General features: G+C 42.3%; 1 protein-coding gene across 1 annotated transcript in view; it reads right to left on the bottom strand.

The window, feature by feature from the left end:
- Positions 1-16,237, bottom strand: part of LOC126413085 (lactase/phlorizin hydrolase-like) — a 202,511-nt gene extending 186,274 nt beyond the window's left edge. Inside the window, exons 1-2 of the mRNA XM_050082981.1 lie at positions 16,036-16,237; positions 11,594-11,724 (exon numbers count right to left, since the gene is read on the bottom strand). Of these exons, the coding sequence (XP_049938938.1) occupies positions 11,594-11,724; positions 16,036-16,237 (333 nt within the window). The remainder of the gene's footprint in view (positions 1-11,593; positions 11,725-16,035) is intronic.
- Positions 16,238-16,554: the final 317 nt, after the last annotated feature.

Raw genomic sequence — 16,554 nt, 5'->3', positions numbered from 1 at the left:
CTTCTAGGTATGAAATAGGTTTTCCCGCTGTTATACTGATTGGTAGTGGTAACGATAATTAAAATGAATGTCGGGATAATTCACTTGAGATGAATACGGCTGGTTTACTTTCCCATCCATCTACCCTTTTGTCAATTCTGGAGGATTTTAACTGAACAGTGTGTGGGACCCGGTATTTTTTTTTTAATAGCTTCAGGAAGAAAACATTTTATTAATTTCACACTTGCATTTTAACCTTGCAGACCCGTTTTCCAATAAAGGGCACGTATGCCGAATCATCATCGCGCGTACGCCTGCGCGCCGTAGATGGAGAAATATTCGAAGAGCACGCATAATTCGGCATAGGGCGCTCATGTAATGGCAACTAATGAGCATGCTTCCCCGCACCAACATTTGGTATAAAGCAATGTACAGTGTAACACATTCTTCTGATGACGGCTGAATATTTGCCAGCCGTAATATCGTAATCAAAAGTCTATGTCACGCGGCTGCAAGCGGTAAACTTCATGTAGTACTCATTACGCCGGGAAAACGCCGAGAATCGCAATTATTGTTTGAATAAATGTAGGTTTTTGAACGAAGGAGACCGCCAGGCAGAGCTTCTAACACAAACTACGTCAGAGGACTACCCTTGCTAATGAGCTACAGATGTTAGTGAAATACATTAGAGATGCGACAGGAGAGGATGTTCATGTTCATACAGTTGCCCGTAATCCATTTTTGAGAAATGCAATTACGTGGTGTCCCTTCGAATAATTCCAACGACTTCATTTATCTGTGGAACAGTGAGATAAGAGTTTATGAAATGATTTGTCACAACGCATGACGTCACACGAATGCCTGTGGATACATGGCGTAGACGGCGTGGACAATATTTTGTTATGACAGCAGTTATTTTTGGAGTACATTATAACTTTCTTTGGGGCTCGTGCTCTTGATTTAGACTAGCGCCATTAACTGTCGTCAATGGCCAAAAATCGAAGAGGCTTGTTAAAACATATTAAGACAACAATTCCTCTTAAAATATTAGAAGAGGCATTTACATCAGCACAATGAAGTACCATTGCTTTACTGATGTTTATACCATTTGACTGAACAAACTTATTTGTTTTACGCTACTGTCATGATTTCGGCGTTACGCAGTTACCTAAGTACAACAAAGTTCGGTATAATCTGACTGTTAAGTGAGGTCATTGTTAACATCGACTTAACAGGGTGTCCCAGCGTAATAATACATACTTATCCACACGCTGGGACATCCAGTTTTATAGATCTTGTCGATGACTTCACTTAATGAAGTCTAGTTATACCCGGCATTTTTGTACTTGATAATGGCTTCAGACTTGTTGTTATGGTCTTCAATCTGAAAACTGGCTTCATGCAACTCAACAAGTTAGTCTATCCTGTGTAAGTCTCTTCAGCTCTGCATGACTACTGCAGCTTACATCCTTCTGAATCTGCTTACTGTGTTTATCTATTGGTCTCCCTCTGCCATATTTATCCTCACATTTCCCTCCAAAACTAAATCGGTGATCCCTTAATGTCTCAGAATGTGTTCTATCAACCGATTCCTTCATCTAGTCTGGTTATGCCACAAATTTCTTTTCTCCCCAAAGCTAATAAGTAACAGCTTATTAGGTATATGGTCTATCCTTACCATTCTTCTATAGCTCCACATTTCAGAAACTTCTGTTCTCTTCTAGTCTGAGCTGCTTATCGTCCATGTTTCAATTTCATGCATGGCTACACTCCATACACATACTTTAAGAAAAGACTGCTAGTACATAATCTATATTCAGTGTTAGCAAAATTCTCATGTTCGGAAAAGTTGTCTCGCCATTACCAGTCTGCATCTTATATCCTCTCCACTTTGACTGTCATCAGATATTTTGCTGCCCAAATAATAAAACTCGTCTTCTACTTTGGTGCCTCATTTTCTAACCTAGTTCCCTCAGCACCACCTGATTTAGTTCTTCTGCATTCTGTTATCCTTGTTTTGCTATTATTGATGCTAGTCTCATAGTCTCCTTTCACGACACTGTCCATCCCGTTCAACTTTTCCTCCAAGTCCTTTGCTGTCTCTGACAAAATTATAGTGTAACTGGGAGAATGTCAATGTTTTTATTTCTTGTCCTTGGACTTCAATTCAAACCCCTAATCTTTTCTTGGTTCCCTTTACTGTATGTTCAGTTAGTAGATTCAATAACATCGGAGGTAGGCTTCGATCTTGTCTCACTCCCTTCTCAACAACTGCTTCCCTTTCATACCCCACGACTCTTTTACTTCCGCCTGATTTCTGCATAAGTTGTAAATAGTCTTTCGGTCTCTGCATTGTACCCCTGATAACTTCCAAATTTCAAAGAGAGTACATCAGTCAACACTGTCAAAAACATTAAACTTACAAATGTGACAGGCATCGGTTATCCTTTCTTTAACTTATCTTCTAAGATAAGTCGTAGTGTCTGTATTTCCTCGTGTGTTTGTAAATTTCCCCATCTTACTATTATATAATCATCTGAAACTTTCCAGTGTCACCAAGTCTCTTCCACATATACAACCTTCTTTCAGATTACATAAGCCAAGTTTTAGGAATGAATAAAATATGCTCCGCTACACTTTTTGCTTCTCTTACTTTTCTTATTATCGATGCCAGTCCTCCATTTCAATTGAATTTTCATTTCTCTTAGCTATCTGAATAATTTCTTTTGTCTCGTCACACATTCCTTCACTGTCTCCATCTGGTATTCAACCTTATACTACTGTGGTCGCTGGGGGTATTGTGTCTATCTTGGCTTCGATAATACATTCGCTATACTGTTCATACTAGTTTACCTGCATTCATTTTTTCTTATTGATTGTTAAACCTACTTCTGCCTCACCCCCATTTTATTTCAGGTAAACAATCCCATATTAGCCTGTACAGATGTCCTGTTTCTCCTGTCACCGAACTTCACTTATTCCCACTATATCTAGCTTCAACACAACCGTTTCCATTTTTACATTTTCGTACCGACCCATAAATAGGGGATCGAACATACCACACTCCGATCCGTAGAAGGCTAGTTTTGTTTCTTCCTATGACGATATCTTCCTGAGTAGCCCCGCCCGGAGATCCAAATGGGGACCGCCTCTCGAAGAATTTACCTAAGAGGGCGCGTCAGCATTTAACCAATCAATAGAGCTGCATGCCCTCGGGAAAAATTACGGCTGTAATTTCCCCTTACTTTCAGCCATTCGCAGTGCTAGCAAGGAGGCCATTGTGGTTGATGTTAAAAGGTAATATCAGCCAGTCATCCAGACTGCAGAACCTGCAACTACTGAACAGGCTTGTGCGTCTCTTCAGGAAACACACGTTTTTCTGGCCTCTCAATAGACACCACGCCGATGTGTCTGTATCACTGAAGCACGCTACCAACCCCACCAACGGCAAAGTCCATGGTTCATTGGGGGGAGGGGATTGAAAACTACTACGGTAATAACAAGAATCTATCTTAATTACATCAACAGTAATCGCTGAAGGTACCTTCGCTAGGTCAAGTTGCTTGTACTGTCTGGTAAGAGCAGAACAAAATTCTTCGTTTTTGTATGAGTGTGGTTCACACCAAGATTTGTGGTCAACCGCGCGGAGCGGCCGCATGGTTTGAGGCGTAATGCCACGGACTGCGCGGCCACTCCCGCCGGAGGTTCGAGTCCTCCCTCGGGCATGGACGTGTGTGTTGTTTTTAGCATAAGTTAGTTTAAGTAGTGTGTAAGTCTAGGGACCGATGACCGAAGCAGTTTGGTCCCTTAGGAATTCACACACATTTGAACATTTGTGGCCAAGAGCAGTATATCTGTCGATTAAATCGCCAAAAAAATAAAAAAAATTGTCTTGAAATCCATTCTGGAGTAATTTTTACATCTGTAGGAACTTAACCAAATTGGAACAGCTGCTTAAGAAAGGTGAAGTAGGAGCTTTGCGCGACGTGGTGGGCATGAAGAGTAAGTATGAGATTGCCACCAGTACATTCGATCACCTCGAATGAGAGATGCTACATAAATAGTGAGGCAAGATCTGTTCTTACCCGACAGTAATCTTCGTTTCCTTTCCTGCTCTTAGTGTTCCAAAAAGTCGTATCCATCACATCACAGCAAAAGTCAGAGAAATATGAATGCATGTAAAATAGTTATACACATTATCTTGCATCATCCATTTACTACGTAGAAATGGTAGAAGGACTCTCCACAAATTCTAAGTGTCAAGTGGACTCTTTTGCCTTTACGCCTTATTTTCGACTCGCTACTCAGACACTTTTTTCAGCTGATGACATCACTACACTCGGATTGTGACTGAACACCAGCAATTTCTACGTGCCACAAACGATAAACACTGAGGCCAACCTACAAATCTTTTTCACATTTGCTCATTAGACTTAAGGTTTCGTCATTCATGCGACACTTACTGTCGATGTACAGTGCTTATTGCAGGGAGTATAAACCAGCTGTAGATGATTTACGTTGCCTACCTGTGAATTACATCGCTTTCTGAACGGGTACAAAGCGTACTGACAGTATACGATGAGTAACAACGGGGAAAAACCCCTACCCATCTTGTACGTCTGCCAAACGTGTACAGAATCGGCCGAAGTTTTACAACGCTTTTCGATGTTCTACAACGCCGGTGTACAGTGCGTAGCTACGGCATACACTGCCTACCTGTATGGCTCAACAGCTACCGATCTCATTCAACAATAACTGAAAATGCTCAACGACTACAGACTGTGTATAGTGCCTACCGTTAGTGTGTAACGCCAACATCGGGTGTAAAATGCGTGGCAAAAGTATGCTACGGTTTACAAAACCTATGGACTGTAGATATACTTACTGAGAGTATGCGAAGCCTACCGAAAATTTTCACAACATGCCGTCGGCTACAATTCCTGACGATTGTCTACAATGCCTGCCAACAGCGTAAAAGGCATTCTGACGTTATAGAACTCCTCCTCTTGGTGTATAGTGAATCCTGACGATACAGAACGCCTACCGACGATGTACATCACCTACCAATTGTGTAAAACGCTTAGTAATGGAATTTGATGCATGTGAACGGTATGCAATACTGACGACAGTGTAAAATGCGTGACGACTGTATACAACGATATATGCCCACCAATGGTGTACAATGCCTATGGGCGGTGATATTTCGTTAGGGCAATGTTTGTCTCCCGATGTGTGCGTACCGCCTGCCGACGGTATAAAACGTATGCCGACGCTATACAGTGTCTACCGTGTGTGTTAAACGCCTGCCGACGGTGTAAAATGTATTGTGGGAGTATTCAATGCATACCGACGGCATACATCGCCTATCTACGGTGATAATATCATGCTGGTAATATATGGTATTTGCGACTGTGTACCACGGCTGCCAATAATAAACGATGCTACCCACTGATATGCGGTACATACCGACTGTCTCTCACTGACGGCCAGAGGTATCCTTTACAACGCTTACTGATAGGTGTAGAACACACAGCGAGAGGGTAATTCACATACAAACGAAGTATGACGTCCGCCCCTGGTAGCTGAGTGGTTGCCGGCACGGTAGCTCAGCGTGTTCGGTCAGAGGGTTCGTGCCCTCTGTAATAAAAAAACTGAGTTAATCGATCATCAACGAACTTAAACGGATGTCTTACGACATCCGCCCTGAGCAGATGCAATGAGCAAAAGCGAACAAAATGAGATTAAAAAAAAGTGGTCAGAGCGACAGAATGTCAATCCTAAGTGCACGGGTTCGATTCCCGACTGGGTCGGAGATTTTCTCCGTTCAGGGACTGGGTGTTGTGTTGTCCTAATCATCATCATTTCATCGCCATCGACGGGCAAGTCACCGATTGCCCACATCTACATAGATAGTAGGCAAACCACCATACGCTGCGTGGAAGAGGGTACCTTGTACCACTACTGGTCATTTCTTTTCATGTTCTACTCGAAAGACGACCGTCTATATGCCTCCATATGAGCAGTGATTTCTCATATCTTATTTATGTGGTCCTTACGCAATGCCTGGCAGTCAGCTTCAAATACCGGTTCTCTAAATTTTCTCAATAGCGTTTGTTGAAGAGAACGTCGCCATCCCTCCAGGGATACCCACTTGAGTTCCCGAAGCATCTCAGTAAGACTTATCTGTTGTTCGAAACTACCGTGAATAAATCTAACAGCTCACTTCTGAATCACTTCATTGTCTTCCTTCAAAGTGACCTGGTACGGATCTAATCATTCGAAAAGTACTCAAAAATAGGTGGCATCGGCGTCCTATATGCGGCCTCTTTTTCCAGGTGAATCACTCTTCCAAAAATTCTCCCAATAAACCGAAGTCGACCATTCGCCATCAAAAAATGTTCAAATGTGTGTGAATTCCTAGGGGACCAAACTGCTGAGGTCGTCGGTCCATAGACTTACACACTACTTAACTAACATATGCTAAGACCAACACAGACACCCATGCCCGACGGAGAACTTGAACCTCCGGCGGGAAGGGTCGCTGCAATTAGTTTTATGGCGCCTCTAACCGCGCGGCCAGTACGCGCGGCCATTCGCCATCCCTGCCACAGTTGTCACATGCTCGTTGCATTTCACATCGCTTTGTAACATTATTCTCAGACGTTTAAACGAAATTACTATTTCAATCAGGATACTACTAATACTATATGCGAATGTTACAGGTTTGTTCTTCATATTCATCCGCATTAACTTACATTTGCCGCGCGGGGTAACCGCGTGGTCTTAGGCGCCTTGTACCGGTTCGCAAGGGTCCTCCATCGGTGGTTCGAGTCCTCCCTCGTGCATGTATGTGTGTGTTGCACTTTGCGTAAGTTAGTTTAAGATACATTAAGTAGTATGTTAGCTTAAGGCCCGATGACCTTAACACTTTGGTCCCGTAGTAATTCACACACATTTGAACATTTAACTTACATTTTTCGACATTTATAGCTAGGTACATTCATCGCACCAATTAGAAATTTTGTCTAAGTCACCTTGTATATTCCTACTGTCACTCAACTTCAACACCTTACCGTAAACCCTAGCATCATCAGCAAACAACCGCAGATTGCTGAATACCTTGTCCGCCAAATCATTTGTGTACATAGATAACAACAGCGGCCCTATCACGCTTCCCTGGGCACTCCTGACGACACACTTGTGTCTGATGAACACTCGCCGTCGAAGACAACATACTGTGTTCTGCTACTTAAAAAGTTTTCGCGCCACTCACATATCTGGGAACCATTTACGAATGCTTGTATCTTAGTTAACAGCCTGCAATGAAGCTCCGTGTCAAACACCTTCCGGAAATCTAGAAATATGGCATTTGCCTGTTGCCCTTCATCCGTTGTTCGTAGTATATCATGTGAGAAAAAAGCAAGCTGAGTTTCGCACGAGCGATGCTTTTTAAAACAATGCCGACTCGTGGACATAAGTTTCTTAGTCCCAATAAAGCTTATTATATTCGAACTAAGAAAGGTGTTGTTGTGTACATAGTTCCACGTAGTCAGCGCGTACACAACTTTCCCACTAGAGCTCGCCCCGCTAAGCACAACAGCGCAGGCGCAGCGCTCGTCCGTCTCCGCACTACGAGATGACGCTGTCTTAGAGACGGACCAAATTCTGCTTCCGCCGATCCACGTATTAATATGTAACGCAGACAATGAGATTGTTGCTAACGTAGAACCTTTTATCCTCGCGGATCACACTCGCACAGTGATACCTGAACGCTCGAGGTATTATAACGAGTGTACAGACCTCCGATTAGTCAGTCTGCGTTAGTCTGCATCAGTCTGTATCAGTCTGCACCAGTCTGCATTTGTCTGTACCAGTCTATAGTCAAGTTTCAGGCTGCGTCTAATAAGATTATCATATTCCTGTACATAGCCATGAAGATAAATGAATAGACACTTTGTCAAGTATCAGAGATATGTGAGAATAAGATTAACGTAGCAAGACCGAAGGAACATCAGATTGTCAATTGTAAATAGCATCCAGAATCAAGTTAAGTAAGGTCTATGATTTTTATTATTTTAATAAATGTGTGTGGAAATTAATCAAGTTCTGTTTAAAGTTGGTCACTGTCAATCTGCTACTCTAAGCGTGCAAGTGGCATTTCTATCGTCTGACTTGGTGTGTGTACCGAATGTCTTACAGTACGCACACCACAGTGACATATTCGATTGTTCTGCTGACAGATGCCTTCATGCCGAGGAAAAACAAACCGCAGGTAGGGATGAATATGATCCCCAAGAGTAGATGCATATTATGTTGATCCACTGAGCCAAGAACGACGAGACAACCCAGGGAATTTCACGATAACATTCCCCAGACAGTAACGGTTCAAATGGCTCTGAGCACTACGGGACTTAACTGCTGTGGTCACCAGTCCCCTAGAACTTAGAACTACTTAAACCTAGCTAACCTAAGGACATCACACACATCCATGCCAAGGCAGGATTCGAACCTGCGACCGTAGCGGTCACGCGATTCCAAACTGTAGCGCCTAGAACCGCACGACCACTCCGGCCGGCCAGACAGTAACATCCAGCCCTCCATCCTGGATGCTTTCGACGACTGCAGCACGGTTTTGCTTTCGGACGTTTCACGCCATACACTCTAACGGCAATATGTCCGATGGCACATAAAACAGAATTCATCAGAAAAGGCCACCTACTGCCACTCGATGGACGTCCAGTTGCGTTCGTCGCTGATGAACAGTAATCAGTATGGGTGCAAGAAGCAGGCGCCTGCTGCAAAAGCCTTAAACAACGTCCACTGAGTAGTCGTTGAGGAGACGCTGTTGATAGCCCCTTGGTTCATCTAGCCGGTCAGTTGCTCAACAGCTGCACATCCATCAGCCTGTACACATCTTCGCAGACGCCGCTCACCCCAGCGTGGTCCATGGCTCGCTACAGTCGCATCGGCACAGTTTCCGGGTAGCTCCATTTTCCCATGCACCGTATTCCTTAAGTACGGTGACACGTAAACAGTTTACAAACTTAGCCGTTTTGGAAATGTTTTCATTGCGTATGAAAACCTTCTGGACGTCATATAACTCGCCTCGTTTCCGCATTAGGACAACGAATGTATTGTTTACCACTTCCACCGACATATACCCTTCAGTGGTTATTGCACGTTGACGTCGAACAACATAGGATGATGATGATGATGATGAGATGATGATGATGCTGATGTTTGGTTTGTGGGGTGCTCGACTGCGCGGTTACCAGTGCCTGTAGAAAGTCCCAATGTTAACACAGTCCATCTTCTTTTCACAGCCCACTCTAGTCACTCTCACAAATGTTGATGATGATGAAATGATGAGGACAACACAAACACCCATACCCAGGGCAGAGAAAATCCCCAACTCGGCCACGATTGGAACCCGGGACCCCGTGATCCAGAGGCAGCAACGCTAGCCCGCATACCACGAGTTACGGATACTCGAACATAGGAAGTGGTAACAATATGCCTGGTCCGTGTATCTGCAAAGGAATACAACGCACGTCTTTCGTTTGTAAGCATCTCGTAAACTGGAGAGACACTGCCGCCTTTTCGTGGAAATAAAAGCTGTCGTTGACCACAGCTGGCAATTATGTTTGAAAATTTTTGTTATTGTTTGAAGTTTCTATTGCTTTTAATGATCATCAGGTACAAAAAGATTTTCGATTACACTTCTGTGTGGATACGTACACGAGTTCCCTCACAGTAAGAAAGTCAAGACTATGAACTGGACAACAGTGTTCAATACATACGGTTTACGTATTGTTTACAAAATGAAACATATGAATCCTAAATTAGTACACCGTATCTATGTTCTGGAGACATTTTAACCGTTAGAACATTACCGTTAAACGCCTTAATATAAGTGCCCATAGGTTGGGTGCTGTATACTAAAATATTGCTGACATATTGGATTGTCTGTAAAATGTTAAAATTCTGTGTCTTGGATTCTTCACATACTGTAAATAAAAAAATAGTTAATCCATGAATCTAGAATAAATAATCTAAGAACTGTTTTGTGAAATAAGTTATCGAACGTAAGAAAGAAAATAGATAGAGATAAATTTGACTGGCCTTTGAATAATGCTCGAAATCACATGCAGCAATCCGAACATCGAAGCAAAAATGTGACTGGTTTGCAAAATCAAATACTTAAATTTCGAAAATCGTGAACAAAGAACCGTATCAATTGGAACCCTCTTATGTTAGCTGGATAGAAAGAGCGCAAAGTAGAATCCGCAGTTCGTCTGGAACTGCTCTGTGATTTACGGTTCCCATTTTCATATTTATATTTTTATCGCGAAAAGTCTTTCAGCAAGAACAACCATTTCGACAGCATTTGTAAAGGAAACCTTACATCTTACGCCACGTATATGTTTTTTCCTGATGTTCGAAGGATTTTCTATTGAAGAAGTTTGAGACTGAAAATTTGTTTGAACTTTTTTTACAACTTCGGGCATAGATGACAGAAACATGTGAAAGCCATTATGATATGTCAAATCGACCCAACAGCCGATTTTATGGTCTACATAATCCACTAGACACCTATTCTCTAGTATTGTTTAAATTTAGGTGCTTCTAACATTGAACTTTAAGTTCTCAGTAGGCACGTCATTTGCTGCTATGATTTCGATCATCATTCAAAGGCACGTCGAATGTTTCTATAATCTTTCCTACTTTTAGATAAATTATTTCACAAAACATATGACTGTCTTTTTGTTTTTTTTTATTTCATGTCTTGTTCAGGAAGCATGAATCACAATATATTTAAATATCGATCGGTATTCAACAGTATTACTATTTAGAGAATATAGATAAGAGAAAGCACATGAGGTGTCGGACGAAGATTGAATGTTCAATGTTCAACTTAGAATTTTAAAAAGTACTAAAATATATTTGTCTGATAGATTTTTCGTAATTATCCTGATTACGTCCATAATTATTATTATTATTATTATTATTTATTTTATTTTTTTTTTTTTTGAGGAAACTGCCCCTCACTCTGGTCAGATTGATACCTCATTTGTCCATTTGTTGTTTGGCTACGAAAATTCACTCCAATCACTGCTGGTCAGTTTGGTACACCCAATCTGTTCATAAACCAATCTTCGTTTGTGTACGAAAATTCGTTGCATAATTCATAGGTAGTCTTTTTTTTTTCTTTCCTCTCAAACATTTGACCAAGAACAGCTATTGGCTGATAATGATTAGTAACAACCGATATTAGTAACAATAATAAAGATTTTCAAAACAACTGATGATGGTACAACATTATTTTCGACAGTCTTAAAGTTATTAGGTTTCGTCGTTGTAGTGAGACAAGGCTACAGGTTTTAGATGACTGTCGCTTACCGTATGTGATTACATTACCAAGAACTTAATACGAAGGTTTCATTCGTTCAGCTCCTACTAAAGCAAATCTTATTAATTCACTCAAAGCTGCATAAAGTAGTGCTGGCGAAATAATGTGGCGAAAGTTTTCAGCGCTGAACATAAACAGTGTCCTGCACTGTTAACGCTACTAACGGTAGTCATAATAATATAAGAACACTTTTTTCTTACTCACGTTCAGATTCTTGACTGCCTGCACGTCCTCCGCGTATTTGTGGTAAGAATCGCAGGCAACGTCCCCGTTCTCGCCCTTGGCATATTCCGGATGTTCGTGCAACATACGGTCCCATATGTTCTCGCCCTTGCCTGTAAATGGCGAAACGACAGATTAGTGGAGTCCTTTGTGCATGTGCTATTCAAGAAGTTCTCTCTCTGTTGGAGCAGCATAATAATTAGTTCGTCCCTTTACAAGGCAAAAAGAAAGAAATTTGAGATACCAGAAACATAAACACAATGCAGATACCAAAACAAATTTCGTAAACCCAGATAAATTTGTGGAATGAATGTGTTTCAATGGTCTTGGCCATTCGGCTTTTATTATAATTCTCGTTTTCCGCCCCTCAAGACGGAACATGCTCTTAGAGTTCTTATAGAATCATGGTTTCTTCACATACTGGTTTATGGGAAGAGAAAGCACAATTTTGCAGTATTTGCTACGGGACTTTAATTTCCAGCATTTGCCTTACAACCAAGGATGACCTCCAGATAACCTGGACAAAAACAGATGACACTTCCAGAATTAATTTTTAGTCTGCAGCGGAGTGTGCATTGAAACCTCCTGGTAGACCAAAACCGTGTGCCCGATCGTGATTCAAACGTGGAGCCTTCGTGTCTTTTGCGATCAAGTACTCGTTTTTATCTGCCAGGAAGTTTCAAGTCAGTGCATACTCCGGCGCAGAGTGAAAAATCATTTTCGAAACAATCTCTCAAGCTGTAGTTAAGCCATATCTTCACCATATCCATTCTTACAGGATCACAAATTACACAAAATATGCAGCAGAACTTCTGTGAAGTTCGGAAAATAAGCGATGAGCTACTGCCGGAAGTGAAGCTTGAAGCGGCTCGTGAGACGTCCTTGTCAGTCCAGCCTGTTCAGAAAATGTCCCAGGTCCGAACAGTGGTCCGGCACATAGTTTTAATCTTAAAAGAAGTTTTAAGTCAGTGCCCATTCCCCTACACAGTGAAATCTCGTTGTGGAAACAATTTCCTAACCTATGACAGAGAAGTCTGCATAAGATCCTTTGATCTTGGAGTGCGAGTTCCCCAGATATACAGAATCTCTGTGAAGTTTGGACGGCAGGAAATGAGTTACCACCAGAAATAAGGCTGTGACGGCGGGCCGTGAGTGGTGCTTGGATAGCCCAGTCATTTGAGCAACTATCCGCGGAACGGAAAGGTCCCATCTTCGAGCCCCAGTCTGGCACCCAGGTGGAAACTATTTATAACATACTTATGGAAGAATACGTCACAGAAAACTGCAGGAAAGAATACTGCATATGTTAAAGTATTTAATTATCTGTATATGAGTGAAGCCGATGCTCTTCTCTACACCTACATTATATGTACAACAAAGGTATGAAAAATGTATCAGCAATGTTCATCGCTGGTTTCCCGTACTTCACATTTCCTTGATCCGTTTCTCTTATGACTCAAAAACTAAATAACGTAAAGCTTTGAAATTTTTGGAGTATGTCCACAGAATCAAGCATAATCAGGTTATTCTGTCGAACAGCTTTGCAGTTAAAATATGTTACAATATGTAAACAGTCTAAAAATCTAAATTCATAATTTGAAATACGTATTTTGCCAATAAAGTAAACACTTCATTAAATAGTTTAAAACTACACCAGATATAAGGGAACCGCTGCAATACTCCCGTTGAACAGCCGCCATTTTGGAACAATTTAAAAAAGATTAAAAGTAATTTTTCCTGGTAGATTATATTTTTATCTGATATGAGAAGACCAATTGTTTGAGAGTGTCAATTTTTAGTCTTGTACGTTTTATATGGTAGGAAAAAGATTCTTTGAATGTTGTCAGATTATTGCTGCCGTAAGCAGTTTTTGCACCCTTAATAAAGATGTTGTTTTAAAGGGATGTATATTATGCTGTGAACCTACCATTTCAAGGCTAACTCTTTTAATTCTGGTCCAACCAATTAGCTATTGTCATAGTTTAAATTTTTGTAAATAAGCCACTTGTGTAAGTTTCTTTGTTTTGCTTTTCTTTAATGATTGTGAGCTGTAGTTATGATAAATTATGATAACAAAGTTGTAAGGCTAGCTGAATGTTCCTCTCTTTAATGAGTTTCGTTTTTAATCCTCACAGTAAAAACATCGTCTTTTGGTATATTGCTGCGCAGAACTCTCAAAGTGGAACCACCACTCTCACCTACTGTTACAGTCATTTAGGGACAATACCAGAAAGCGGTATGAAATGAGCCAGTCACATGAAATCAGCATTAGGAAAATGGAAGATCCGTAGCAACGGTCGTGGGAAAATGCAATGCATTCATATAGCGAACCACACACAAAACGCTAATGTGGCCTTGTTTTTATTGAGTAGCAGACATCGTAGTCATTCAGATATGTGCTCCTAGGACCGTAACAGGTGTAACATAATATTCAGAGAACTCAAATTGGGATCCTTGGAAGAAATACAACGTAGCCCTCCCGAAATCCTTCTGGGTAAATGTAGAGAATCTCTATTCCATGTAAACTGGGCGACCACTGTGCCCCTGCCATGGCGTATCTCTAGCAGGGATCTTAGGAATAAGATTAGGGCACGTACAGAGGCACAGGGACAATAATTGTTCCTTCCCTCAATACACAAACTGACCTGGGACGCGTATAGGTAACACTGGTAAAAGATACTCTCCGCTGTTTACTGTACCTTTTGGATAAAACCTGAAATGAGCGGTAGTGGCTCCACAAGCCATTATATTGAGGCAGGGAACCAATGGTCGGCAATGCGTCATTATTGTGTTATGGACGTCGTTCTTATGCGAGGTATACCCCGCATACCTCGCATAAGAACGACGTGACTCACAGTAATTGTTCAAAGTGATGACCGCCATTCTCAGTGCATTCAGTCATGCATGGCAACAGCGCAAGAAGTTCTGCCGCACTCTCTCAAAGATTCTTGGTGTCTGTTGCACCAGGAGACAGGCAGCATGGACTCTAGCAAGCAGGTCTTTATATGTTTCTCGGGGACTTCATACGGCAGCGTCTTGACGTAGCCCCACAGGAGAAAGTACAGATGTGTGAGATCCTGCCATCGCACTGGTCATTGGACAGGACCTCCCCTTCCAAACCAACGATGAGGGTACGTGTTGTTCAGGTGTATAGTGGTTTAGAGACACATCCTTTCGCTGACAACAAGGGATACAATCTCCAAGAATTATGGCAGCACATCCCTCACAAACACCAGAGACTGGCGGTCGTCTCTTTGAACGATTACTATGAGCTATGTTGTTGTTAAGTGGTGCACGTAGTGTCTTTTCTTAACAACATTGCTTTTCAAAATATATATAAATGACCTAGTAGACAGTGTCGGAAGTTCCATGCGGCTTTTCGCGGAAGATGCTGTAGTATACAGAGAAGCTGTAGCATTAGAAAATTGCAGCGAAATGCAGGAAGATCTGCAGCGGATAGGCACTTGGTGCAGGGAGTGGCAATTGACCCTTAATATAGATAAATGTAATGTATTGCGAATACATAGAAAGAAGGATCCTTTACTGTATGATTATATGATAGAGGAACAAACACTGGTAGCGGTTACTTCAGTAAAATATCTGGGAGTGTGCGTGCGGAACGATTTGAAGTGGAATGATCATATAAAATTAATTGTTGGTAAGGCGGGTACCAGGTTGAGATTCATTGGGAGAGTCCTTAGAAAATGCAGTCCATCAACAAAGGAGGTGGCTTACAAAACATTCGTTCGACCTATACTTGAGTATTGCTCATCAGTGTGGGATCCGTACCAGGTCGGGTTGATGGAGGAGATAGAGAAGATCCAAATAAGAGCAGCTCGTTTCGTCACAGGGTTATTTGGTAAGCGTGATAGCGTTACGGAGATGTTTAGCAAAATAAAGTGGCTGACACTGCAAGAGATGCGCTCTGCACCGCGCTGTAGCTTGCTGTCCAGGTTTCGAGAGGGTGCGTTTCTGGATGAGGTATGGAATATATTGCTTCCCCCTACTTATACCTCCCGAGGAGATCACGAATGTAAAATTAGAGAGTCGAGCGCTCACGGAGGCTTTCCGGCAGTCGTTCTTCCCGCGAACCATACGCGACTGAAACAGGAAAGGGAGGTAATGACAGTGGTACGTAAAGTTCCTTCCGCCACACACCGTTGGGTGGCTTGCGGAGCATATATGTAGATGTAGAAGCCAATAGCACCTGTTACGCCTTGACCCTAAAGCTTTGAGACATGCTGTATATGTACATATAGGTGGCTGAAACAGGTATGTTACAAGTACGTGGTGATAAGAAAGGGAAAACTCCCTCGTACGGCGATCTTAAGGAGCTTTTACGGACGGTACAATGAAATTAAGTGACCTCTCCCTCCATCCCGCTCCCGTTACCACTGGCTGCCCGTAGAACGTCCGCCACTCACCGTCGGCGTCCCATCCGCCCTCGATCTGGTACGAGGCCGTGGCCGCCCCCAGCATGAAGCCGTCAGGGAACTGGTTGACGGCGTCAGCGCGCGGGAGGCGGAGTCGAGGGCGGCGGGAGGCGGCTGCCGCTGCCCCCGGCGCGGCTTCTACCACGGAGGCCAAGCACGCAGCTAGCAGCAACACCGCTCGTTTAGACAACATGGCGTCTGCGTTACAACTAAACGCTATCACGTCCTTTATAAGTCCCATACTACGTAGTGAACTGCCAGCTGCTCATGTCGATAATTATCGTTGCCGTATCGTTTAGCAACATTCAAGTGACAGCGTCAAGTGTTTACAAGTTTCGGGTTTTTCGATTTTTTAATGACAGAGTTTGCCATAGCGCTAGTAATTACATAATATATTTAATTTCTTAAGTTTGAGATAGCATCTTTTCTTATCGCAAAATAATGTAAGAATCCTCTCCTATTCACCTCAGTTGTTCGTATGTCGCGAAAGCGGACCGCCCGCTTCAGATC

Source organism: Schistocerca serialis, chromosome 7 (assembly GCF_023864345.2).
Source record: "Schistocerca serialis cubense isolate TAMUIC-IGC-003099 chromosome 7, iqSchSeri2.2, whole genome shotgun sequence".
Lineage (NCBI taxonomy): Eukaryota > Metazoa > Arthropoda > Insecta > Orthoptera > Acrididae > Schistocerca > Schistocerca serialis.
Note: the sequence above shows the minus strand (reverse complement) of the source record. Positions and strands in the feature narration are given on the sequence as shown.